The following is a 27,357-nucleotide window of genomic DNA, read 5'->3' as shown; positions in this document are numbered from 1 at the left end:
TCCTTTCCCAGGTTGCAGAGATTTTGAGACACTGTGCATCCCTCCTTAGCCGTCAAGCAGAAGTTTCAGGCATTCACACGTCTGAGGTAGTTTCCTCCAAGACAGAGCCATGTGTTTGATTTCTGCAGCCACACGGAAAGCAGAACCGCTGTGCCCCACTAGGTAGTCCTGTCTGGCCTGTGTGTTTGAAGGCTTCCTCGGAGCTGTTGGGAGCCCTTGGCATCTTCTTTAAGCCTTTGCATCTGTCTCAATGTAAAACTTTTCTAGAGCTTTGAATTCTGCACAGGGAAACAAACAAACAAACTTTGTTCCTTCTTGTCTCTTCTTGGTCAGCGTGGGGTGGGGGTGCACTGGTGAGCTTCCTCATTTAGGAAACTCCATCTGGCAGCAGAGAAGATGGGGACAGATTAGCCTGATTGTCTGGATGCTGAGATGAGTCATATCTCCAAGACACAGAGGCCACACACTGGGAATTCAGTCTGATATGACAAGTCATCCTTCCTTGTCAACAGGGACATTTTTAGCAAGATGATAAGATACTCCGAATGCTCTGGATACCTGTTGGCTGAGAGGCAGGGTCTATGCCAGACCTCCTATTCCCTCCCCGAACTCTGGCTTTCTTTGCCTGGTTTTCTGTGGGCTGTCGGGGCTGCAATGGCAGTGAAAGTTCAAAGGTCTCTGTGTGTACATGTTTTGGTGCATGTACAAGTGTGTACGTGCATGCGGAGTCCAGAAGTTTATGTCTCATCCTTTCCTCGATTGCTCCCTACCTTATTTTTTGAGACAGGGTCTCTCTGAACTTGCTGGCTATCATTTGCCAGTGATCCTCTTGTCTCTACCTTCCCCAGCGGTGCTAAATCCATTTTTTTTTAGAAAAAAAAAACACAGATGCTGAGTCTTCATGCTTGTGTGGTCGGCACTTTATTGATGAGAGCCATCTCGCCAGCCCCAAAGTTCTGTTTTTGCAAGCAACTGAGATACTCAGCTCATTTTATTCTGATTGGATGCTACTGTGAGCTCGCATGCAATCCCTCTTCCTTTCCAGTGCTCCTTTACCCAAGGTGCATGTAGAAGCAGAGATGATTCAAGCTGGAGGGGCTCTGAAGCTACCCCTCCCATGCCTGTCAATCACCCGGGATACTTCTTAAAATGTTTCCTTTATAGAGGGCCCAAGGAGCCGTATTGACACAAGCTTTCAGGGACCGTGGATGCCACCAGTCAGAGGAGAGCAAAGATTCGGTTCAATGTGGTTATTTCATGGATGTGAAAGCTGAGGCCCAGGGTGTAAGAACGTTTCTCCAGGGTCATAAGTAGAACCCTATTCTTCACACTTGCAGTCTATCTACATGGAAAGGATCCTTCTTCATTTTAAGCATTACTTCCTGAGCAGGCTCAAAGCTCTTGCAAGACTTAACACCCTACCTCAATCTCACCCACTGTCAAGAAGGAGAGCCCTCTTGTCCCATCCGGGTCCCTTACTTCACAGCCTGAATCTTCCATTTCTGATGAGGTTTCTAAAGCGACTTATTCTTTTCAGGAAGTGTTAAAATATCATCTCTGTCTTAAGAAAAAAAAAAGCACATCAAAAAAAACGGGCAGGGCGCACTTTAAGATACAACCATGTTTTGCTCCACACTAGAACTGTTAAACCCACTTGGCAGTTGTTACTCTTTCTCGCCTTGGGTGTTCTGAGAAATGCTCCCCGGTCTTCCTCTTCTGATATGTTCCGATAGAGGCCACGCTCCAGTGTGTTGGCTACCCCTTAGTCTCTGTGCTTCCCAGAGAACCCCAAAGTCACTCAGAATGACACTTGAAGTGTCAGGGAGATTCCCAGTGGACAAGGACACCAGGGACTGGCCTGGGGCCAGTAGGAATTGGTTTGAGAGTCTAAGGCTGTCTCCACTCTGTCCCCTCCTGCTGGCGGGAGGGCAAAATGCCATTCTGGGGACAAGGCCATCATGGCGACAGGGTGTAAAAGTCTCTTTGAGGCCAAAGGAAGGCAGAATGTAATGGGAAGTCGGGAAACTGCCTTTTATAGGCATGTTCTTTTCTTCCCCCCCTTTCATCCAAGTTTACTCCCTGCAAAAAGTGCCACGGCAAGACATCGGGTCTGTCGGCCGGGGGCACCATGGGCAGGCTGGTGGCACCGCAATACCCCTTCCCCCATCTTGCCTGCAAGTTGCATGACCCGCATCGGAATCCACAGGGGGGCGGGGGAGAATCCTTTCAGATCCTGGATGCGGTTGAATTCAATGCATTTTGCTTCCTCGCCTGCCCTCACCCAAGCTTGGGGAGGAGAGCGCCGCTTTCTTCTGAGTGTGAATGCTGTAGTGTGTCTGCCTGCTCGGACTCCCCTAACCCTTTCTTCTCCTTTCCCACAGCCAAATCTCAGACTTTCTCAGGAAACAGTTCCCGTTTGACATATTTATATTTTATTTTTATTTTTTAAAAAACCTATCAAGACTAAAAGCGGGGAATATACTTCTCTCCCGACCGGGTCTAAACTTGCCTCGAAGGCTGCACCTGTTTTGCGCCCCTACCAGGAAGGGGTGTGTGGGGGGAGGGAAAGAGGGAGGTTCTGCGCCCCCCAAATCCGGAGAAAGCAGCCCTCCCGCCCCCTCACCCGGCTGCCAGCTCAGCGCACCCGAGGGCTGAGCCTAAGAAGCCGACCTCTGACGGCGCTGGCGTGGCGCTTGCCAAAAAATGCCCTTTGCATCTCAATTTCCTGACCGTTTCTTTGGCTTGCATCGATCGCCCAGGGCCACCTCGGTTCTCCAGCGCAGTCTTGCAGGCACTCCTTTCTCCCATTCCTTCCTTCTCTGCTCCCTGCTTGCCCAAGGCGGAACCCAAAAGGCACCGCCAAGAAGGAGCAGTGGGCATGGGGGCACCCAGCGTGCCAGGTCCCGCAGTCCCCTCCCAAGCCAAGCCCAGCTCCCGGGACTCTCTCGATTACCCAAATGAGTGTCATTCAGGTCTAGGCACATCTGTGGCCGGCGTCCCTGGCTGCCTCTCTCGGGTTCCTTGCGCTCCTGTTCCCCGTCACTGTCCGCGAGCCTGCGCCCCTCACCCAGGCTGGGGAGCACCCCGGGTCACCTCGGCCGCGCTCATTTCACTTCCTCCCGCGGAGGAGATTGCAGCAAAACCGGGCAGCACAAGGGCCAAAAAGTGGAAGGGAGAACGCCTTTCGTGTCGCGCATCCAGCTTGCCAACTCTCCCTCCCCAGCGCCGACCCTCGGAATCCCAACTGCAACTTTTTCCCTTCCGTCTTGGTTTCCCCTCTGCTGCGGCGAGCGGTCGCGGGGCCGCTAGGCGTGGGGCGGGCGGGCAGCGGCGCGGCTACGGGTGGCGGTACCGGCGAGAGCCGAGAGCCGGCGAGTGGGTGGGTGGGTGGGGAAGCAGGAGGGAGAGGACGGGCGGGGAGAGAAAGGGGTGTGGGGAGGGGAGGGAGGGGGAGATTCCGCTCTCCTGCCTCTCCCAGCCCGGGCGGGGGGCGGGGGGAGGAGGCCGCGACGAGGGAGAGGAGGAGGGAGGGGAAGAGGGAGGGAGGGAGCCGAGGAAGACGCTCCGATAACCCGTGCGTTTCGTAAGGCTCGGAGCACTTGTACATTTCTGCAGGCGCGTAGCGAGCCATTCGCGGCGGCTGCTGCAGCTCTGACTGCATCTTCCTCCTCCTCCTTCCTCCAGCTCCACGCGTGTGTATGTGAGTGTGTGCGAGTGTGTTTTGCAGGTGTGCCCGTTTTAATTCTACCCAGGAGGTGGGACTTGGTGACTTTAGCACCATTTTTTCCCTTTTATTATTATTATTTTTTGCCTTCCCACCGACTGTTGTTGCAATCCTGCAAAGTCTCGGAGTCGGAGAGTGCGCCTCGTTTCCAGAGCTCCTGGACCCTGCAAGCCGGCGAGCGCCGAGCCGGCCACCATGCCCGGCAGACCGCACCACTAGGCGCTCCCCGCGGCTCCCACCCGGCGGCGGCGGCGGCCGCGATGGTTTCCGACGCTGAAGGATTTTGCATCTGATCGCTCGGCGTTTCAAAGGCAGAGGCCCCCCTCCCCCTTCCCCCTCCCTTGCCGTCTTTGTTTCCTTCCCCCCCCCTGCTCTCCCCACTCCCCCCCACCCCACCCCCCTCTCCTCTCCTCCTCCTCCTCTTTTTTAGAAGCAGCGATCGGAGATGGATGTCTCTCTTTGCCCAGCCAAGTGTAGTTTCTGGCGGATTTTCTTGCTGGGAAGCGTCTGGCTGGACTATGTGGGCTCCGTGCTGGCTTGCCCTGCAAATTGTGTCTGCAGCAAGACTGAGATCAATTGCCGGCGGCCGGACGATGGGAACCTCTTTCCCCTCCTGGAAGGGCAGGATTCAGGGAACAGCAATGGGAACGCCAGCATCAACATCACGGACATCTCAAGGAATATCACTTCCATGTAAGTCAGGCGGCCGCTGCCCAACCCGCCCCCCCCCCACTCCACGCCCCAGCTCCGCGTCTCCCTCTTGCCCGCCCGCGGCCCGGGAACCGGCCCTGCGCTCCCCAGCTCGCCTCTGCTCGCAGCCTGCCGGGCGCGCGTCAGGCTCGCCCTGGCTCGGGAGATGCTATAGGGCTGTGTGTTCCAGGTGACTCCTGCCCTAGCCAGGCGTGATCGGATGATGCTGGTGGGTACCTCTCCCTGGAGAGGACCCTTCCGGGCGGAGAGCACCCGGGGCCCAGCTCCTGCCCCTGTCTCCACCCTTTTGCCGGCTCGTTTCGAGGGTGCGAATTGTGTTCTTTGCCCCCCACTAAATAGCAACAGTTTGGCCACGCTCAAGTGGTATAAAGTAGAAGGCGGCTCGGTTTCCTGACAGGCGGTGGCGGATAGAGGCGGCAGAGGCAATGCTTAGCTGAGAAGGGAAGGTGACAGATAGGGACTGCTTGGGAACCAGTTGAGATTTTTTATTTTAACTCTTTCCTTTTGGAGACAGCAAAACGTGCCAATAAGTAAACAAGTTGGGAGCTTGCTGCTCCCGAGGAGACTTCGGACGTGTTCAGGCCGTCATGGACGCCTACCTCTTTGCTTTTCCTTTCCCTTGCCGCCCTCTCCAACCCCATTTTGGGCATTTCCGAGATATCCCCCCCTTTCCCACCCTAATCTGCATCTGAGCGCCTACAGACCCTTTCCTGGCTTGGGCTTCTTTAACTGCCCAGGATAATTCTGAGTCAGGCTGCTTGAGGGAGAAGAGAGGAGGAACCGTGTTTTGGGAAAGAGATTCCTTCTACAATTCTGCGATTCTGTTTATTTCAAAAATTGAACTCTGCTTGGCGTTTGCCTGGTTTGCCCCGTCTGAGTGGGACCTGCGGTGGCAGTGGTGGCCTGCTCTTTTCTTGTTGTTGTGTTTCTTTGGTAGGGATAGGGACCAGAGGCCTGGGAGGGAGAGAAAGGAAGAGCTCAGGCACCCTGAGCCGGCATAGCCTTTCTTTCATCCCTCAGCCAGGTGACCACCACCCATCCTACCCTGCTGCCGCCCCCCAAACCCCAAAGGGTGTGAATGCCCCTGGGATGTTCAGAGGACACCTCGTTGCTTTTTGTCCCAGGGCTTCTAAAGGATGGGTAGAAAGGTGGCCAGGCTCTGGGGGAGGCATTTAGGGTAGATCTTTTCCTTGGGGATGGACTGGAGCAAGAAGGGACTCAGTGTGCTACGGACACTACCAGCTCGGTGTCCACCTTCTCTTTGCTCCAGCCATTGCCTCAGGGCTACAAAGCCGGAAGGAATTGCAGTCCTTGCTCTCTCCAGAGCCCACCAGCCTTCTTGGTTCTTGCAGCTTACACTTTGAGGGAAATGGACAGCCCTAGGACATGTCTCTGACTCCTGGTCCAGGGGACAAGCCTGACCCATATCTTATTAGCTCTACTATTCACTCCTTACCACCTCCAGCCTGGTCGAGGGTGACCAGATAGACAACCAAGGGGAAGGGGAAAGGAGAGGAGGAAAAGGAAAAAGCCTCTTCCCCCTTATAGGCCACAGCGCCCATCCAGTAAATCTGAGGATGCCTGGGGGCAAGGTCTGGAGGGAACTTGTCAGGGAAGCTGGTACCTGGAAGTGCACCCTCTGGGGGCCCTGGGTGGAGGGATGGACTGAGCAAGCTTAGTGGCTTCTGCTGTGGAGCTGGGCTTGGAGAATTTCAGGTGATTGGCTGTGCCAAGGGTTGGAGAGTTTGGGAGTCGGTGAGCTGTGTCTGCTTGTTCTCTGCTCCAAGGCTGTGCAAATCCCTGGGAACCCTCAGGGAGGCAGGGTTGATCACAATCACATAGGCTCTTTTTGGTCACACAGAGATGTCACACCTCTAAAAAGGAGGCTGGGGGAAGCAGTTCCCGCAGGGGAGAGTAGGATTGGTCTTTCCTGGAGACATTGTTGGGAGAAGGGGACACAGGTGGCCTCTTGCTCCCCTTGGGCATTAGAGGACCCCAGGAAAGTGCCAGTGGCCATATGAGCAGGGAGTGGATCCGGAGCCCTTTGGCGTGTGCTTGACTCTCCTAAATCCGCCTGACACCACAGAGTAAGTGGTGGGGGAGGTCAGAGGTCGGGGTTAGATGACCCCTTCTCACCCCATCTTTCCCCCAGTGTCCTATTATGTGTGTGTCTGGTATTGACTAAAACTCAAGGGCCCAGACTCCCAGTCCGGAGGAAGAGAATCTCAAGATAGGAGGGGAGTCCTTCTCATCCAGGGAAGAATGTGCCCTTATTCCCAGCATACCCCTTTAGAAATGGAAGATTAAAGGAAAAGGGAGCCTTTCCCAGGCCTACAATCTGATTCTAGCATTGAACACTGGTCTGCCCAACATCCCAGGCTCCCACCCAAGGCCTACTTGAAGGGGTGGGTGCTCGAAGATGGAGAGGAACATAGGGCAAGGGAGGGCCCAACCTTTGTGTGGCCTGGGGAGGTGTCCTTCAGCTGTGTTTCTAGAGGTATAGGGTCAGGAGGGGCATGGCCTGTTAGCCTGGAGCTCTGGGTGATGGCCTGCAGCCAGACAGATTCTGCGCACGGACAGACAGTTTCTCAGGCTGTTCTAAGGTATCCTGCCTCAGATAGAGAACTCTGTGTGAAGTTTTTAGATGGACAAGGTTTGTTTCCTCCTAGTCCCAATTCTCTTGAGGACGTAGTTGTGGTGACTGTATCCATCCAGAGCTTTGAGTGGAAGAAACCCTACCCTCTTGACCACCCTGTTAATATGAGGGGGGAAATGAGCCGCGAGACTTCGGGGAAGAAGTGTGGGTCTTGCTTCCGTTCATAGTCCAGCTGTTCCAAAGGATCCCCCTCCCCACCAGATCCCTTCCTCCCTTCGGTTCCATTTCTGGCCCAAAGGGCAGCCTTTGTGCTACTGTAGCTCTTAATACACCATAGATTCATCCAGAAGGATCCATGGACAGCCACACCCTACCAAGCTCTGACGACACAAAGGCCGGAGGGTAGTGGCCAAGATGGTGGCTGGCTGAGACTGCCTCCTTAGGCCAGGCTTACGGGGTTGTGTTGGTCTGGGATAGTGTGTCCTCTGAGTGGTAGGATGAAGATGGAGGTACATACAGAGTGTGCCATCGCTGGGGCAGATGTTCTTGAGATGAGTTGCCTGGACTTCAAAGACCATGTGATGGTGGCTGGGCCCTGAGCCGCCATTTGTATATTCACCTGAACTGCCACAGGGTTCCAGGTGTTTGGCAGGTTCTTAAGTTCCGTATTTCTCTTTTCCTTGGAAAACTCTCTGTTGACTGAAGGGTCATCTGGGGCCTCTGTTCTCTAGGTTTCTCTGTTCTAAGGACTGAGGTGGGTGACAAAAGCCGGTCAGAACTGGAATCCTAGTTAAAGTATGAACTAGGCCCTAAAGGCTCCAAGTCCCCGGTAGTTAGACAAAGGGTTAAGCCTGAGAGAGATAGATGGAGTTGAAGCGGGCCTTGGAGGTGCGAGTTGAAAGGGATGAGGCTATACCCTGGATAGAGTGATCACTAGGAAGGTAGAGGGAGCCCTGGACTTCTTTGGTGGCAGAATTCCATACTGTGGTCAGGTTGTTGGTGGGCGTCAGCATCTCCCATGACCTAGAATCAAGTTCAAGTATGTCCAGGATACTAAACTCTCATAGTACCCCTGGGGCCAAGGACATCAGCTCTGAGGCTACCTGGAAGCTGAGAACATGATCGTTTGGACACACCTCGTGGAACCCTGGCTGCAGCTTTGAGAGTGAGGACTTGGATGTTGGGACCAGGAGGGCTGAGCTGAAGTCTGGGAGATTCTTTAGGGTCCTGCAGGGTTCCAGCTGCTCTCTTTGCCTTGAAACCCCAATCCTTGCCCTGGCAGACTTGCCAGCTGACCCTTCGTGTTTGGAAGGGATGATGGCTCTGCTCCAGATGTGTCTTGGGTATGTGGTATGTATCTGTGGCCCCTCCTGTGGATGGCTCTTACCAGTGTCATGACATTGCGTCTGTGATCTGGGGTTCCCCCCTCAGTGCCCCATTGAGTGGCTCTTGCAGCGATCGCGTACGTTTGGGGGGACAATGGCAGTCTAGGAATAAGGAAAGAACAGGACACAGTGAATTATAACAGCTTTTCCCTATCTGCCTTGGGATGTCCTAGAGGGCTCCAGGCACCCACAGCCTGCACATCTAACTATGAATCCAGGCCTTGGGCCAGAGTGTCCCTTCCAACTCGGACATCTGCCATCTCAGTGCCAGGAAACATCCCCCAGGAGGCTCAGCCAGGCCTCCTTTAAGGGTCCCTCTTGGGCGATTGTAGTGACTTTGCGATACCACCAGGAGGAGGGCATAGGCCAGTCCACCCTGGCTGTGAGCCACTGCCTTTTCCCCATCTGCTTTCCCACTTCTGGAAAAGTCGGGTCACCCAGAACCTTCCAGGATTTGTGACACAGGACCCTGTTTGTCATGGACTACCGAGACCAGACGCCACACTTCAGACTGTTTGAGGGTCCCTGGCCTTTCCTTAGCGGTTGAGCAACTGACTCCATGACTCGCCTTCCCATCCCTGGGCTCAGGCCTACAAAGATGTCCTTGTGAAGATGTTATCCTTGTGCTGGAGAGAGGTCTCCACTGTGTGTAGGAAAATATTAGAACATCCATCTCAAATTGTTCTTGCCGATAACGGGAGATATTTAATATTTAATGTACAGATTGGCGATATCTAAGCATATAATAACTTAATAAATATGAGGGTTTGGGGGTTGTAAGATAAATATTTTATTGCTAAATCATGCATAATCAGAACAACGTGGTGCCCTTGGTGTCAGTGGAGGACTCTGAGTTTGAGAGGGGATGGGACAGGAGAGGTGATTTGCGGGTCTTTGGCTGTTGCACGCAGTGCTTTGATGAAGTGGTTTGTTAACTGGTACAGAGAGAGGGGAAGTAAGATGGGACCTGGCTCAGTGGGCACAGGTGTATTCAGCTCTCTATCTCTGTTCCCAATGCTGGAAATACCCTTCCCAGGGCCAGGCCACTGTGCAAATGACACTCTGCAGCGGAGTCATGTCTATACAGAGTTCCGCTAGTCATTTTTATCTGAAGCCTCGGTTTGCTGTGGCTCAGCTTGTTTTGGTAAGAGCCATTTAAATTATATAACCAGGGCAGATTATTCCCATTTTACAGATTCATCAAACAACAACAAGAGCAGAACCAGAGTTTTAGGTGATTAAGCTACCATGGAGGTTCCAAGGGAAAGAACCAGAGGAGTTGGAAGTGCCCACAGCTGCTCCTCAGTGCACCCCATTGCTGGTCTAGTTCCCATGGCTCCGTTGCCCTTGGGCTGAACCGTTAGCTGGGTATCCTATGGCCTATTTCTCTAAAGGGAAATGAGGAGGATTTTCCTCCAGAAAGCTCTTTTGACCAAAGAGCAGCATTACAGAACCACGGCGCTCTGAGGGACTTGGAGAGGGTGGCTGAGGGCCATGCCTCTGGCTGATGAAGATTGTGTCACCAAGATCTGTTGGGGATCCGCTGGGATGGCCCAATCAGAGTCCAAGGTCATTCTCTGAGTCATGCCTGGCCTCTGCTTTAAAAAAAAAAAAAAACCATAACCACTTTCTGGTGGCTAGGCGTGGGCAGGTTTCTTTCTGATGGTTGTCAAGAGGAAGAACTCAAGTGATCCCCTTCAGGGAGAGTTCTCTGGAGTTCCCTCTGGGGGAGTCCCAGAGTTTCTGCTTCTCTTGAGTGTAAGGTAAGGTTCTGTCGAAGTCAGAACTGAACGGCCTAGAAGGTTGTAAACAGGCCTTCCTCATGTTCCCTGGGCCTCAGGGGCTTGAGAAGAAGGGACTCAGCTGAGTTGCCCAGAATGTTAGGGGACATCTTTTCCCAGTGGCACCCCCAGGTGCTGGTATGGTCTCTTGTACTATCTTGTGTCCTATTTGGGGAGACTCTGTCAAAGCCAGAGCCTCCTCCATGCCCGTGTCTCCCTTGGGGGCAATGTTTCCAAATTCAGGGTCCCCAGAGGCAGCAACTATGTGAAGCTGGCAGCCCCAGGGCTCCTTGCAGCCGGCAGCCCCTGCCAATTAGAAATAAACTCAACGAAGACTCTGCTGAGCTATACACACAGATGACTGGGGAAAAAGGAACTCAGAAGTTTTGGGGGGCTTTTCCCCTGGCCTCAACTTCTGTCTCTGGTGCCCTTGTCTGGCTTGTTCCACCACAAAGGGTCCAGTTTAGGGTAGTAGAAAATTCAGGATTCTAACTCCAAGCAGGCATCATCAGACACGAAGACTCGGGCAACTTCTCTATTCCATTGCTCTTCCCAGCCTGGCTTCTCTCGAGCTGTACCCAAATGCCTTTGCTCCCCTGGGCCTCAATTTCCTTATCTGCAAGATGAAGATAATAAAAACTAATATAGGATAGCACTGTTAAAGCTCAAGTATCCTGTGTCACAGCCTGATGACGAGAAAGCTGTCAATATATGGTCACTAACAAAAGCCAGTTCTTACCGAGGGCTCAGTAACCGACCACAGTGTAGAGTACCTGATAACTAGCTATAGTCACCATTTATTCAACACCTACGGTATCTCGGACACTGTTCCAATCCTGTCAATTAAATGTACATCAGTCCTGTTTATAGATGGGGAAGCCAAGTCTAAAGAAGGAATTCGGTTTCATACAGCCAGTAAATGTTGAAGTGGTCTGGCATTTAAATATTAAGTTTATTGTCTATATTATTTTGTATGCTATATATATATATATATGTATGTATGTGAGTGTATATGATTGCATCATAGACATGCAGATACACATGTGAGTGTAGTAATATATTACTATTAATAGTAAATTAATAAATATAATTGTAAAATATTACTATTGTGACAAATTAATAATAAAATAAGAGAATTGATGTGGAGGCCAAGGGGGGCCTTGAGGCTTTATTTCCTATCTTTCCAGTTCCCTGGGTGAGAAGTGCCCTGGCTGGTACTGTAGGGAAGACCAGTGGGATATTGCGAGGGATGGTGTTTGAGCAACAAAGCCCCAGACTTCGAATGGAAACTGAGGCTTTGTTTCCTCCTGGTCTGTTCCCAAAGTACTGCCCATCACCCTTCTTCCAGGCATCTTCGGCTCCCCCACATTGTCCTGACCTCTGAGGTCTCCCAAACGCCACAGTAGCCCAGGCACAAGCTGTGGCTGGCAGGGATGCAGGAAGCTGCTTGCTGGGTAGTAGTCTTCCCCTCTCTGGGTTGAAGCCTGGTCATCAGGACAATGTTCATGATGCTTGTGGCCAGAGAGAGCCTGGCTAGGGGAGGAGAGGGCTGGCTATCTTCTCTTAGTCAGAGCTTTGGGGTTACCAAAGCTGTTGGAGGCAAAGCAGAAGGTGTGTGGTGGGGAATCTGAAAGGCTGGTCAGCTAGCGTTGGAAGCTGATGTTGGGAGTGTTATTCCTGAAGGGGGAATTCAGGGTGCTTCTGGGCCTTCATCTTGCTGCTTCTCTGAGTTAGTAGTCTTCGTTCCCTCCAGCTCCCTCCTCTTGCTGGACTCTCCACCATTCTTGTTCATAGATGAGGCTTCTGTCTCCCCATAGGGATAAGCCATAATGGTGAGAGGTGAGACTACTGATGTCCCCATGGAGACAGCTGGAGAGAGGGTCCCGCAGAAACACTGCTGGGCAAACCCTGTTGCTGCCGCCTCTTGATGGCAAGGGTTTGCCATGTCCCAGAACCTCTGTGGCCTCAGTTTCTACCCTTACAGTGGGGTCATCTAACGCTCTTTCCCACAAGGTCACTGGGCACCAGTAAATGGATGGTTTGTCTGACCTCCTTCGCAGGATCTGTGGTCAGACGAGTGCCCTGTTGTTTCCATTTCTGGGTGACTGGGAGGATTTGAATTAGGGAGACGATCAAGACTTTGAACCATAAATCAGGAAAAGGAGGTGGGGAATAATTTGGGCTAAATCCAATTTTTCAGAGGAAGAACTTGGCAGACAGATGAATTGATATGCCGCAGCCCAGTGAGCTAGGAGCACCAAGCAGACGAGGATGCTGGGCCTTGCAGCCCTAGGGTTCCTACCCCCACCCGCGTTGATGTCTGCACCAGAGGCTCAGGGATTGCAGAGGCAGGAAAGATTCCCGAGTTTCCCTGGAGAGGGAGAAACGAAGGGAGCAGTTTGAGACTCAAAGTCCTAATACCTGGGCTGCCTGTAGCAGTACATTGTGCCGTGCGTGCGCATCTGGGGGCGTCTTTGTACACGCACAAGTGCCTCTTCTCTGCGTTCCCGGCGCATCACGTCTGAGGTTTCTGTAAACAAACGTTAAAGCCGCCGGCTTCCAGCTTTGCGGAGACTGTCTCTGTGTAGACTTCTGATGGCCACCAGAGGGCAGTATGATGCGCGCGTCGATCCTTGCCTCGTGGTTTCACCAGGAGAGAGCTGGAGCTGGGATAGCGGCAAGTGTATTGCCAGCTTGGATTTTTGGAGCTTGCCAGGAATCAGGGCTGAGTTTCTGGCTGGGAGGACGTCACTGTATAGCCGGCCCTATTTTCGCTGTATCTGTGTAGTCCAAAGATGTGATACCAAAATACCAGTCTGGCTATTTTGTCTTAGAAGTCACTAGCTCCGTGGGAGGAGACTGTAGGGAGCCTAGGCTAGAAGGAACAGCCTCTCCTCACCTTATTTAGTGTCAGAAGCAGCAGGAGGGAGCAGAGCTCTGGCTTGGGCAATGGAACTAGAGGGACATATGTTCCTGCTCAGGAAAATCTCAGGCTTGATAGGGACACCGAAAGCTGGCAGTGACCCTGGAGTCAGTGTCTTGGAAGAAGTGAGCCTCATACACCCCTTCCCTCAGGCTGCTTGATATGCTTGCCTGAGAGTGAGTGTAGCTTTCACCCTTCCCTGCCCTCTACCGAATTGGGCAATTACTGAAGGCCAAGTCAGTGCTCAGTAAACACGATACCCCAGCATTTTCCAGGGTGGGAGCTCAGAGTTGTCTGTTAACCCCTGGGGACCTCAAGTGTGCTTTTTCCTGGATACAGGAATGGGTATGAAAACACCCCCTTTGTTAGTGGTTGCCTGCTGTGAGTGATACCCACTGGTCCCCCTCTCTTCCAGGCAGTTCTGGATCTGAGTGGGATGCTTGATTTCCTGTGCTCAGTGGTCCATCAGTGGACCTTGCCCCCACCTCTAGCAGCTGCCTTGTCTGCTCTGTGCTGAGCTTGCATGCCCAGGGCCTGTCTCTGTCCCAAAGATCATCCCCCACTAGCTGACTGGCCCAGGCATACAGACGAGGCACTCTTTCTTGTGAGCCATCCCTGCCCACCAACATCTTCTTGACTCTTTTCAAGGCAGAGCCACTGGGAAGCAGGGATGGGGTGAACATCTATAGTGCTCTCTCCTAGCTGGGGTCCTTTGCATGAAGAGCCATGTGTGGATGGCGGTCACAAATAGAGGTTCCTGATTATGACCCTGACACTTATCAGTGGTGACCCGGACTGGCTATTCATGTTTTTTAAAATTTGACTCTTGGCTTCCTAATATGAGAATGGTGATAATAAAAGGGCCCAGAGTTGCCGTAAGATCGCTACGAGGATGTGTACGGTGCGGGTGTGGGGCGGCTCCCGATGCTGCTTTCCTCCCTCTCATTCCTCCTGCTCCCCAGCACAGCATCCCAGACCGGCATCTTCACAAGCAAGGGTATTTTCAAGCCCTTCATCTGTTCTTCCTACTTCTGGTATTTCTCGCATCCTGTTCATTTTGCGTTCCCTAACAGATTCATCTTCTCAGGGGTTCAGTTAGAAGGGTTCCCATGCCCCCAGGTTTTCAGTTGTTCTTCCCCCCCCCAACCCCCCAGAGGCAGCTTAGTGCAGCTCCAGGAGATTAGGAACTTTGGCTCATGGACCTTTCCTCCTTTGGACCCAGGCAAGTCACTCGGCAGTCTGTTTCCTTAGCTGAAAATTGGGCCTGTTGGGTTGTGAGGTGCCTTTCATAGTCTAGGGGTACAGAGGCTGACTGGTAAATGGAGAGTCGGAGGAGGTGGGGAGCAGGGACATTTTGGGGGCTCTGGGAGATATGAATGAAGGGATGTTGAGGGTAGTCAGCATCTATACATAGCTGCAGGAGGCAGCAGGAGCGCCACCACAGTGTGCAGTTCAGGAAGGGGACAAGCAGCGAAGTATGTGTTTGTCACCAGGACGGGGAGAATATGGTTCCTACTGATATGACACCTGTCTGACCTATCAAGGGTCAGAGGGCTCCAGGCAAAGTCTTTTCCCTGCCTATCTCCCCCATCTCTAGCCCCAGGGGTTTGGATGATAGAAATCTTTGACCAGGTTAAGTTAGGAGTACCTCGCCTCCCCGCAGATATAGCCCCAAGTGGCTCTGTTGCTATACTTGTTCTATATTATTTGCCATTCACTTACGGATTTCCTTTTGGTTCCTGTAATTGAACCAGCCGCAGAGGGGGCTCCAGGACTTGCCCTGGAAGGAAGAGCTTAGGTATTCAATGTGGCAGGAGCAACCCTAAATCCCTTCTGTCCAATCCTAGCCATCAAGTATATCGCTCCAGTTCCATGTTAAGCCACAAGAGGGCACTAGACCATGATTTCTGCTGTGTAGGTGCTATGTAGCCTATTGTGATTGCTCCTTTGAGAAAAGTCGGCTCTGCACCTGGTCCCTTCCCAGATGCCGGTAACTCTGAGGTCATGGCCAACCAGCTTGATTTAACCACAGGTCACTGCACTGACTGAGGTCTCAAGGGAGGTCTATTTGTGCACCACAAGAAAGGTCATTGAATTTGGTGTCAGACTAAGGGTTCCAGTTGGTGCTCTTCTTGCTTGTTTAAATGATGAGTCAGTTACTTAGTTTCTCTGTGTACCATTTTTTTAAAAAAATCCACGTGAAAGGTGAGATTTTACAGGGGGTGTGGTTGGGAGAAATTGCTGCAGGAATTAAATTGCATGATGTGTGGAAAGTCTGGAACACCGTGGATTCTCAGTGACTGGCCTTTTTCTGGAAGAAGGATGAAGCTGGGTCGTAGCCCTGTGGGACTGACAGGGTCATTTTTCCCTTTCACAAATAATCTGTGGTTCCAATTCACTAGGGGAAGCAGCACTACCAAGTGGCTGAAATGAAGAACTGCAAGTCTTGGGTAGGTGTTGGATATTGTGGTGATCCCGGGTTCAGAGACTCCGTGGTTGGTATTTGCACTGCTTTAATTTCTGGGTGCTGTGGGTGATTTGCTGAGGATGTTAGCATGGTGAGAGCTGTTAGTGGTGTTTCTTGCCTGGACCTGTAGGAGGAAGTCACAAATGGACTAACTTTATTGTCCCCGATCAATCCTGGCATCTAATGTTCAGACCTTTGTTGGTGCTTCCTAGGGCATCTTTCCCTCTTCCTCCCTCTTCCCCACCCTTGATGGTGGGTGTTTGTATTTTTGAGGAGCTTTAATATGTCTGCTTGGTCTTGGATAAGAGATTGGAGGTCCTGTGGTCTGTGTATCTATCTGGAAAACAGGGCTGGACTGGTTGGCTAGCAGGTGCTTCCGGGTTGGCTATATATCCTTTGCTTGGTGTGTGTATGGGGTGATGTGGAGGGGGGGGTTCAAGTAAAACCTGTGTACTGATAACAGCTAAACCTCAGGTTCTGCAGGTGATGCATACAGCCTGGAGAAAGCAGAAGTCCTCTCTTAGTGAAGGAATGGCCGCAGGCTAGAACCGGGGTATCTCTGTATTCTTACCCCACTTTACCTCTTCATGTATGCACCTGAGACCCAGGAGGGAACATTGGCAGGCGTGCAGGCTCAGGAAGTTATTTAATATCAGCTTTGCTCCGGATTGTGTTTCTGACTCCCTGCCACCTCTTAAGTGGCAGTCATTTTAACAAATGGGGCGAGAAGACACTGAGTGGGAAATAACATGAGGGGAGGGGGAGGGGCAAGGATATGGGGGAGAGGGAGTTACAGTCCCTTGGCAGACACATTGTCTCAAATGCACCCAGAGGGGAGTAGCGTGGAAGAGAAGTGAGGGCCCCTCATAGTCCCTAGCAGTAAACGGAGGACTACCCGGAAGAGTCTGGGTATCTTAGTTTTAGGATCTAGGGTCATCAGTTCTAGCTCTCCCTCTTTCACGGAAGATCCCTGTGCTCTATGGAAGCTTCTGGATTCTGTCTTTGGGGTAGATGTTAATGGGCAGGGATCATTTCCCCAAGGATAGCTTTCAAAGTACACAGCAGACAAAGAGCTGGTTGAGCCTGATGCTGACATTTCGGCCCACTGTGAACCCTGAGCTGGGGCTGGGTGTACACTGTGTGGTACCCAGGTGTCTGGCACTGACCTCGTTGTCTAGCGTCTCCTAGCAACTAGGCTATGGAGGAAGAAGGGACAGCTGTGCTAGCAGGGCCAGCTCTGCCCTTCCAGTGGTAGGAAACAGACAAAAGGGAGACCCCTGTGTGTCACCTCGGTCCCTGGCAGCGGTCACAGGCTTGATAGGATGCAAAGCCTTGGGGCCTAACTTTGAGAAAATAAGCATTGTTTTTCCCTCTCGCATCTTAAAATTAGACAGGTGATCTGTGGCTCTTCAGGAAGAGGATCTCATCTAATGAAAAGTTCAAAGGAAAGGTGTGTGTGTGTGTGTGTGTGTGTGTGTGTGTGTGTGTGTGTGTGTAAATATGGATTCTCTGAGATAGAGAGGGCATAATGTTCCTAAATGGAGATTTAGACATTCTCGACTTACTTGCCCCAGGTCCTTTGAATGTTGGTTATCAGTGTTGTGAGATGCCAGGCTGGGGCCTCTTGGCTGTGAAGTTGGCCTCCTGGCCCTGTTGTTACCCACAGAAGCCTCATGGCATTTTAGGAAGACAAGGAAGGGGAGTTCCATTTCTACTGTGCCACTCTGTGTATGTAAAACAAAGTTCTAGAGACAAGTGGCTTGCTTAGAAGGCAAATCCAGGATTCTAGAATGAGAGGGGGGACACGAGGACGTTGGAGACCTGTGTGTCCTGTGTGCTCTCCGGTAGACGGATGTCCCTGGTTCCTCTTTCTTCACTTGTCTGTCTGGATATTTACTCAGTGTGGCGCTATTTGAGGGCCTGTGATTGGCCAGCTGCTTCTGTGGAAGCCATGAAAAAGCGATGCAAGGGATGAACAGACATAGTCTGAGCTGTCTTTGTCATTTTAGGATGCCCAAGGTTGGGCATCAACTCGCTGGGTCTCTTGCCTTTAGCCCTGGCCCTTGTTCCTTGGGATCTACCTTAGAGGATAGGAGAGGGCCAGAGGTGGCACAGCAGATCCTCTCAGACCCCAGGGCCAAGTTCCTAAAGGAAATTCTATCCAGGGGTTGTGGAGTCAGAAAACCGGATAGGTAGAGGTGAGCCTGGGTGAGAGGGGCTTAGGGAGGAAGGGGTACAAGGATGGAGGAAGAGATGGGTCTTGTGTGCTGTTGAAGAAGAGGATTCCATCTTTCTGCCCCAGCACCCAGTCATACTCTACAGCCTGAGTGAACCCCAACAGTCCTCACCCTCCTCCAAATCTCAGCCACAGAGGAACAGATCTCCCGACCTCTGTCTAAGATGATTTGTGGACTTATCTCCCATCCTCATAGAAGTAACTGCCTAGTCTTTCCTGTTCCTTGAGCCCCATGCCAACTCCTGACCTCTGCGCAGTCTAGGCCACTCTCTCAGGCTCCCCTCTAGCATCCTGGCCTACCCAGGGGCGATCATGGGACAGATGACTCTGGTATGGCTCCTTCTGCTCTGTCCCTGTAGTGGACTTTGTGGAGTAAAGACTGATAGACTAGAGCAGGCTCACGTTGTGTCTCCAAGCTCTCCAGAAGACTTCTTGGGTTGCTGATGGTGCACGCGCGTCTCGTCGGATGTTGGGTGTGATTTCTGTCCACCCTTCCATACTTTCCACCCTTCCATGGGTCTTGAGCTCTGCTCTCCTCTTACTGGAAAGATCTTCTCTGGAAACTTGAATTCATGGATAGCGAGAGTGACCGTGTTCCATGAGCAATTTGAAGGCTAAGGGTTCTCTTAGTTCAAGTCCTTTGCATGACCCACAGAACCTCCGGAGACAGGTATTACGACAGCCATACACCCCTCCTCTGAATAGCTTAGGATCACAAATGCTTTGGATTTCAGACTGCTTTCCAATTTCGGAATATTTGCATTTATATAACAAGATACCCTGGGGCTGAGACTCAAGTCTGAACATGAAATACATTTATGTTTCATATATGCCTACTACACATAGCCCTAAGGTTATTTATATAACATTTTTTTTTAAAATAATTTTGTTCATGACCCAAAGTTTCATCTTGCAGAATTTTCCACAGCTTGTGTTGGGTTAGTGCTCAAAGAGTTTAAGATTTTATACTTTACATTTTTAGATTAGGTTTGAGTTTGTGTGTACATGCGTGTGCGGGTGCGCGTGCACACATATATCCATGCACATTCTTGTACATACACATGAAGGCTTTCTGATTCCAAACATTAGCTGCTGGCCTGAGACGTCGCAGTGTGGGAGAGAGCACAGGCTGCTGGGCCATGACCGCACCTGGAGTGTGACTGTTCACGCCTGCGGCTCTCATGCTGTATAGTCTGGAGAGGCTCAGTGGTGCCTTCCCATTTCACAGAAGACGTCTGTGAATAATTTCTCCAACCATTACCAGTCTTACTGCTTCTCTCCTCAAAGAACACCAGCCTGCTTCCCAACATGTCCTGACAGAGCTTGACATGATGCCAGGTTCCTTCTGCTTCCTTCTCTCCTTTGCACCCTAAACATTGCACCTGGCTCCGCTCCCTCTTGACCTTGGCCCACATTTGCTCATCTTTCCCCACCGGGCTGCGCTTCACCTGAACCCATTTAGACTTACAGTGTATAGCTGAGGGGTAAAAGAATAACTATTTTACACAAGGAGAAGCAAGGGATGTCACTGTGTAACTACATTTCAAAAGGCTTCATTGGCTCCAAATTGTCCCCAAGGTAAAGGCTAGAGTTTTGTCTGCATTTGGAGCTTTCTGGGTTTAAGCACATCTCTCTGGTGTTCACCTCCCATGATCCTCCCACAGGAATCCTGGAGCACTTAGCCAACCTGAACTTTCCTTCTCCATTCCCAAACAACATTTCCCACCCAGAGTCTTTAGGCCCAGATGCTTCTCTTGACTAATTGGGCCTCTGGTCTTCCTTTGGCTCATCTGGGACCTTCCAGTTACTGTCGCATTGCCTTCAAGAATCTCATTGTTCTCCAGACCCTGTTTGTGGATTATTCTTTTGCTCTGGTCCCTGTGTATAGAGTCAGCAGCCGCTGTGTGCCGCCTGCTTCCTGTGCACCCGGCGCGGGCCATATAGTAGCTCACTTAATCAACGCCGTGGTCACATGTGTGACGATTGCTCTCATTTTGCAGCTGAGGAAGTAGGGGCCAGGAGAGACACGTGCTGCTCGACGGGTACAGATGTGGGTGGTTGTGGAGGTTCAGACCCAGGCTTCACTGTAGGACCTGGGTTCCCACGTGTACTGTAGCAGCATATGTCAAAGCAAAGTGGCAGGAAATAAGCTGAGATGTCACCGTGTGACATTTCAGTCCAGAAGTGAAGTCATGTCACAGGGAAATGATGGACTTATGTGGTACAGAGAAAACTTGGCTGTCCATAGAGTAACACGGCACTGTTTCGCAAGCTGATTAAAAACCACTGCCTGCCATGTATGTGTGCCGGCTAGTTTTATGTCAGCTTGAACCAAGGTAGAGTCATTGGAGAGGAGGGGACCTCCATTGAGAAACTAGACAAGCCTGTAGGGCATTTTCTTAATTAGTGATTGAGGGGCGGGTCTAGCGCATTTGTGGGTGGGGACACCCCTGGGCTAGTGGTCCTGAATTCTTCAAGAGAGTAGTCTGAGCAAACCATGAGGAGCAAGCCAGTAAGCAGCACCCATCCGTGGCCTCTGCAGCAACTCCCGCCTCCAGGTTCCTGCTCTGTTTCAGTTCCTATCCTGACTTTCTCCAGTGATGAGCCTTGATGTGGAAGTGTCAGCCAAAGAAACACTTTTCTCCTCAACTTGCTTGTGGTCATGGTGTTTCATCCGAGCAATAGTAACCGTAACAAAGGCAATGCGTAAAATATCACGACTAATAGCTACAACGTTCTAGTGCTTATGATCACAGTTACATGGTAAGAGGACACACTAACTCGGCATAAACCAGCTTCCGAACTGCCTTGGACTCCAGGGAAAGAGAGGAAACAGGTTATATGCAGGCTTTTAGTTTCCTTTAATTTTGTAGTGCTACACAAGCACCCTACACCCTCAAGCTCACCTTTTACCTTTTATTTTGATACCAGTTGTCCCTGCTGGGCTGTAGCTCACACTGTATCCCAGGCTGGCCTTGAACCTGGAATCTTCTTGCTTAGCCTTCTAAGTAATAGAGATTATTTTTTATGTTAGAAAACCCGACTTTTCATTCTGTTTATTTTATCTTATTTTTTCCTAGCCCCGAACAAAGGTCAATATTCTAGATGATAGGTAGATAATGCTTTTGATGTATAATCCTTCCTTTTGCATATCTATTAAAATAAAACTCTAGAATCTCTAAGCAACAAAAATATTGCATCTATTATATTTGAAATTTAAAGCACAAGTAATAAAATGGAAATCAGTTAATGCTGATGTCACAAAATTCCACCGCCTGAGTAGGTTAAATGATAAAACTGTGTTTTCCCATGGTGCTGGGGGCCAGACATCCAAGACCGAGATATCAGCAGGGCCATTTCCTACCCAGGTCTCTCTCTGTCCTTGGCTTGGCTTGTAGACAGTCACTTTCATATGGTCAACCCCCCCCCCCCTCTCTCCTAGTTTCTTTGAAACAGACAAGGTTTCTTTGTATAGCCTTGGCTGTCCTGGAACTTGCTCTGCAGACCAGGCTGGCCTTGAATCATAGATCCTCCTGCTTCTGTCTCCCAAGTGCTGGGATTAAAGGTGTGTGCCTTCATGTTGGCCCAGTACATGGTTTTCTCTTGATGTATGTTTGTGGCCAGAGAAGTGGGGAATAGGCATATCATGTAAAAACCCAGTGAACTTGGGCTACTTGTAGAGTTGATGATCCAGTTGCCAACTTTGGTGGAATATACCTATAATCCAGCACTTAGGCGATAGAAGCAGGATGATTAGGCATTTAAGGCTAGCTTTGGCTACATAAGGAGTTTGGGGCTGGCCTAGGCTATATGATAGAATTTTGTTCGGGATCTGAATAATCATCTTGCCTCAGCCTCCCATATCTGGCTTCATCCTGCTGCCCTGATGTATTTCAGAGAATGGTAGATGTTAGTGAATGCTGCCTAACTATTTGAGTCTATATGTCATTTAATAGTAGTGTTGGTGGATCCCACATCCATCCAGATCAAGAACATTCCTAACCCCTCCCAAAATTCCTTCATGTCCCTTCCAAGTCTGTCTCTGCCATCAGCTCCTCATAGGTGACTACTGTTTTGAGCTTTTGAGCTCGCCAGCAATAGATTGCTGATGTGTGACCCATGGCTTCATACAGGTAGAATCATGGACTTCACATTTAGCAAGAACGATGTGGTGTTGAGATTCACCCACGTGCTGGAGAGAACAGCATTGCGTTCCTTTTTATGGCTATGTAGTATTATACTGTGTGGCCAACCTGAGCTTATCTGTTCTGTTTTTGGAAGCTGTGGGCAGCTTCTAGTTTTGGACTCGTGGCGAGAGCCGCTGTGAACATTCTTGTGTGAGCCTTTTGGCGAACATATGTTTTTTGTTTCTCTCAGGTCATTTCCCAGGAATGGGAATCTCCGGGAAGTATGATGAATGTGTTTCACTTTTGAAGACACAGCCTGGCTTGGCCCCTTTCCACAGGAGTCCTACCAGCTGACATACAGGACGGCTTGTGGTTGACCTGGGTTAGGTGAAACTGTTCATGGGACTCCCACTGGGTCTTTGCCTTGCAGATGAGCAGAGGAAGGCTTCTCTGCTCAAGTTGGCCCATCTGTAAGGTGGCAGACCTGGGATCTAGTCTGCCAGAATTCTGAAAGTGGTGGGAAGCGCCTGTGAGACTCCCAGCCCAAGGTACACTGGTGTTCTTGGAGCCCCCTGGTCCACTCTGCCACTGGGAAGCCAGGGCCAGGTCGACAGTGGGGGCTCCTTGAGAGCTGCTCCCCCTGGGGAGATGTGTTCTTGCCTGCAATGGCACACCACCACCCAGCGACCAAAGCTGCATCCCTTATGGCTCCCAGAGGGAAGCCAGACAACTCCCCTGGGCCAATGTCTCATTCTTCCAGTGATTTAGCTGAGAGTCCTGTGGGAAGGGCTGGGAAGTCTCACGGGGCTTTCTCTGTTAAACAGAAGGTAATTCCTCTTCATCCTAGGAGATAGGCTGGGGAGAGGAAGGCATGGGTGAAGGGCTATCTTAGGAAGGTCCTTCATCCAGGGGTAGGGCATATGGAAAATGTTTCTGGATAAAGAGAGCTAAACTGAACGCTGGAGAAGAGCAGACGTTAGCCACCCAGAGAGGTCGGGTGAGATGGGTATTTTTTCAGGCAGCAGGAACGACAGGAAGAAAGGGAACCATGGGGAGCATAAGGCAGTCCACCCTGGCTGGAGAAGAAGGGAGCGGACATCATGGAAAGCTTGGTGAATAGAGGCTTCTCATAGAGACGGTGTGAGAGCCAGGTTTGGTGCCACATTCTGTAACCCAACAGTTGAAGGCTAGCCTCGGCTACATAAAGGGTTTGGTACCAGCCTGAGCTATGTGAAATTTCTAAACAAAAAGCAACAGAAATGATTGGGAGACATATGGTGAGTGGGATAGGGTTTTGTTCTGTCTCTCTCTAGCCCGCTAATACTTAGGTGTGCCTGGCTAAGTAAACACTAGGTTAATCCATGAGTGACCAGAGCACCTGCTGGGAACAGGAGGCCTTAGGGTCTTTGGAAGGTCAGGGAGGCTGAGGGACATTCTGGAATCCCTAGGGGTGATGTGCTATTATCTATTTTTTTGGGGGATAGTCGGCAGTCCCTACCTGGTTTGTCAACACATGGAAGTAGTTTAGAAGACTTTACTCCCACCTGAAAGGTACCTAGGGGCATGGTGACAGGATTCCAGCTTGGGAACACTACTTGCTAAAATATATTTGTTTATTCAGAGATTTAATTAACATGTTTAAATATTAAAGAGTAAACACCGCGTGTCTAGTGGGACTCAACATTTACCAACAGGAGTTCTGGCTTATTTAATTATTTGTGTTTTCCCTGCCCTAAGTCTCAGGTTTCTGGCTTTGTTCTAGGGGGGCAGTGGAGAGTTGTGGGTCTCTCCCAGGACAGGACAGGGAAGTGGGCCTAGGGTGTGGGAAACTGTCAGGGGTTTGAGGAGGGAGAAGAAGAAGGAGAGCAAGAGATTTTCTCAAGAAGCGGAGGCGTCCAAATGGAAGAAACCAGCATCCTGTGTTCACTTGCTATAAAGAAGAGAGCCAGCTTTGTGGTCTCCAGATCTAGTGTAAGGTGCACAAATTCTAAAGAGTCAGAGACAGCTGGGCTCTCTCAGTTGGGGGATCTCTACAGCAGGAACACTGGAGGGTCTTGAGATAGTCTGATGAGATGCTAACTTGAATTTCTCTGTGTGGATTTGGGGAGGCATCTTCTGCCTGCGATCCCTAAGAGGCCTGAAGGCTGAACAGTGGCTGGCTGTACGGTGGCTGGCTGTATGGTGGCTGGCTGTACGGTGGCTGGCTGTACGGTGGCTGGCTGGCTGGGAGTAAGTAACCTTGCATCATCCTTTGCAGACACAGGGAAGGAAGGGCCCCAGCCCAAGCTGCAGGTAGAGCTCTGAAAAGGAGATGCTTTGCGACTGATCTGCATTATAATATCAGCTCAGATGAAGCCCTAGCTGCTGAGAGATTACACCCGGGGTTATTTATTGGCAATGTACTCTATGGTTTTAATTTTTTCTTTTTGCTTATTCAGGCTTTAGCTCCAGAGGAAAATAGCCTGGGGTGGCTCCGAAATAGATTCTCTCTGCCCCATTAACTTATTCAGTGAGTTTAATGGTCCTTTCTCCCCTCAGCCTTGAAGCCATCATTAAGAGGCAGAGATTTATAAAGCAAAGCCTGAGCTTTAGTCAAACTTTGATTGTGGGCCGGGGGACAGCAAGGAGCTCAGGCAGCCTGGTACCCTCTGCCCTGATGCTGTGGACATGAACCATAACTCTGGGCTTAGTAAGGGTTAATGACCTTAACTTCCCCAAACTCTCAAAGGGCAGGGTGGCCATGGATTGCTCTGAAGTGGCTCTGCAGGACTTGGAGCTGAGTGTCTTCTGGTCCTTAGCAGGAGTCCGGTCCATTTCCTAGGATGTTCCATAACTCTTCTCATAGCTCCGGGCCACCATCTGCTGATGGTCAGTGTCTAGAAAATCGACTCCTCAGAAGTCACTCATGGAGGGACTTAGCCTGTCAGCAGACAGTGCCTTTCAAATGAAGGGACCGAAGGCCAACTTCCCAACTTTCCAATGAGAAAAGGGCCAGCCGGTCAACTAACCAACCAATCAGCAAAAGACAAGCAAAACCACAATAGACTAAAGTCCCGGGTTCTGCATGGTTTGCCAATTTCCCCAGAACTTTGGTTCAAAGAATATAATTATTGAATGAAGGTCAAGTCAAACTAGCCCAACTCACAGCTGGACAATCCAGTTCAATCCAGTTCACTATGCTCAACTTCCTCTGTCTTTGGGCATCTGTAGGGTGCAAAGCGGCCTGCTGAGGATACAACGGTGGGGTGAATTAGGTCCAGGCTGACGAGACAAAGGCATTTGCAAGGAAAAAGATTGTCATAGAGTAGGATGCGGTGGGGGGTGAGGTGACAGCTTGGGAAAGTGAGGTAGGAGGCAATGTAGCCATCAACCTTGGTGCATAGGTGGGATCTGGATAGGGAGGGAGGTGAAGGAAGCTGTTTTGGGGGTACTACACAGCAAAAGTCATGGGTGGAGCAGAGGAAATGCAAGGCCCCTATTTACATGAGAGTAGGGGGCCTTGAGGAACTGAGAGCTGACAAGAAGCCCTGAGACTCACTTGAGGATGGCCCAGAACAGCAGGCTTAGCCTCTGTACCACCATGTTGGCTTCATGGTCAGAGTCATCAGAGGCCTGGCAGGTAAATCTTAAAGTTCAAGCAGTGTTTTTTTTTTTAAATTACAAGCTTTTGAATGAAAATAAAACAAAGCCAGGGGTGAAAAATAGAAAATAGGAAATCACTCATATGTACACACACACACACACACACACACACACACACACACACGTTTTCCATTAAGTTTCATAGTAAAGTGAATTCTAGAGTTAATTCACAAGACAAAAAGACAAAATGGTCTTCGAAAATCTTAATTCCTGGTTGAGCATTGCAAGTTGTGCCCACTCTGAGTGGCCCTCAGCAGCCAAGGAAGCTGGGGCAGTTACATCACAGTGAACAAGAGGCCCTCAGTAGCCGAGGGAGCTGGGGCAGTTATACCACAGGGAATGAGAGGGCTGTAGCAATAGTATTTAAAAGGTAGCCACTCTTTCCCTTCTTAGTCTTCCTGGGTGCACAGACTAAAGTAGCATAAATTAAACATGTGAACCGGACAAGACTATTGTATGTACGTTGTATAAATGTATGTGCGGTGTGTGTGTGTTTGTGTGTGCGTGTGTGTGCATATGTTTACATGCATCCAGGCAGGTACTTTTGGTTTGCATTCTATAGATAATCTGTAGCAGATCATGGACTGAGGAGGGGAGGTGTAGGTACAAGTGGGAGAAAGATGGAGACCATTGAAAACCCCAGGGCTGGGTGATGTGGGTGGCAGCAAGGGTGAACGGAGTAACAAACACACACATAAATAGGTAAACAAACAAACAAACAAACAAATTCAAAGCAATGCTGATTCTATGTTGAGTGCAATGTTAGGGAGGGCTGCAATCCATGAAGGAAAAGAGGCACCATCAGGCCCAGACCGTGTGGAAAGAACTGTTCCTTCTGCTTGGGACACTGAGTTGCTGATGCTTGTGGGAGAGGAATTGCATGAAGCCTAGGCATGGCTTGAACAAGGTGTATTGTTTCCGACTGGAGACCATAGTGAAGGGGGCCACCATGGGGGATCAGCAGGGCTGTTTGAGAAGCGGTGAAAGACTTGGCCATGTTCAGGGAGCTCCTTGGGCCATGTCCACTGGTAACTTTCTCCATGGCTGTCCAACCAGCTAGTCTTCCTTCAGGCAATGGCCTTCTCTTGTGAGAGCTGCATTAGCATCAGCAACAAACACGTTTCATCTTTATCTGTATTCACGAGCACCTTCTGCTTCTATGTCCCCTTTCTTTCCATTCTCCTTCTGGTCTGCCCTACAGACAAATCTTGCCTGTCCCTTGCTTCAGGCCTATCTCAGAACAGTTGCATTGCCAGGGTGTGTGAAGAACCAAGGTATTAGTACTGGGTACAGTGGGAAGAAGACTGGGTGACACCTTGGGTGACTCAGAACCACCCATAACTCCAGCTCCAGGGGCTCTGATGCCCTCCTATGAACTTTGGAAGCACCCGCATTATTGTGTACACACCCACGCACAGACTTAAAACATATACATAATTAAAAATAACAAAAATTGATCTCAACAAAGAAGACTAGGGGTTGCATAGTTAATAAAATTAAAAGGATAGTTATATACCTATACACACATGACTTTCAGTGTGGATTTTTATCACCTTAGGAGGAAGGCTGGCAAAATTTGGTTGGTTCATTGTATGAAGAAGGCAAGATCTGGCTGCCTATTAGTGGGTTCACAGGGTTGTTTCCAAATTAGGCAGTCTTCCATGGTCATGTTCTCTGAATCCATAATGATACATATTTTGGAGAGGTGACATACTTTGGAAGGATCAGGGTTCCATCAATAGACTTTGAGTTATCTTGGAAAATA

At 50.4% G+C, this 27,357-nt stretch overlaps 1 protein-coding gene across 1 annotated transcript in view; it reads left to right on the top strand.

Moving 5' to 3' along the window:
• Positions 1-4,169: 4,169 nt before the first annotated feature.
• Positions 4,170-27,357, top strand: part of Ntrk3 (neurotrophic receptor tyrosine kinase 3) — a 362,281-nt gene continuing 339,093 nt past the window's right edge. Inside the window, 1 exon segment of the mRNA XM_038313662.1 lies at positions 4,170-4,417. Within this exon segment, the coding sequence (XP_038169590.1) occupies positions 4,170-4,417 (248 nt within the window).

The sequence above is a fragment of the Arvicola amphibius genome, chromosome 12 (genome assembly GCF_903992535.2).
Source record: "Arvicola amphibius chromosome 12, mArvAmp1.2, whole genome shotgun sequence".
Lineage (NCBI taxonomy): Eukaryota > Metazoa > Chordata > Mammalia > Rodentia > Cricetidae > Arvicola > Arvicola amphibius.
Note: the sequence above shows the minus strand (reverse complement) of the source record. Positions and strands in the feature narration are given on the sequence as shown.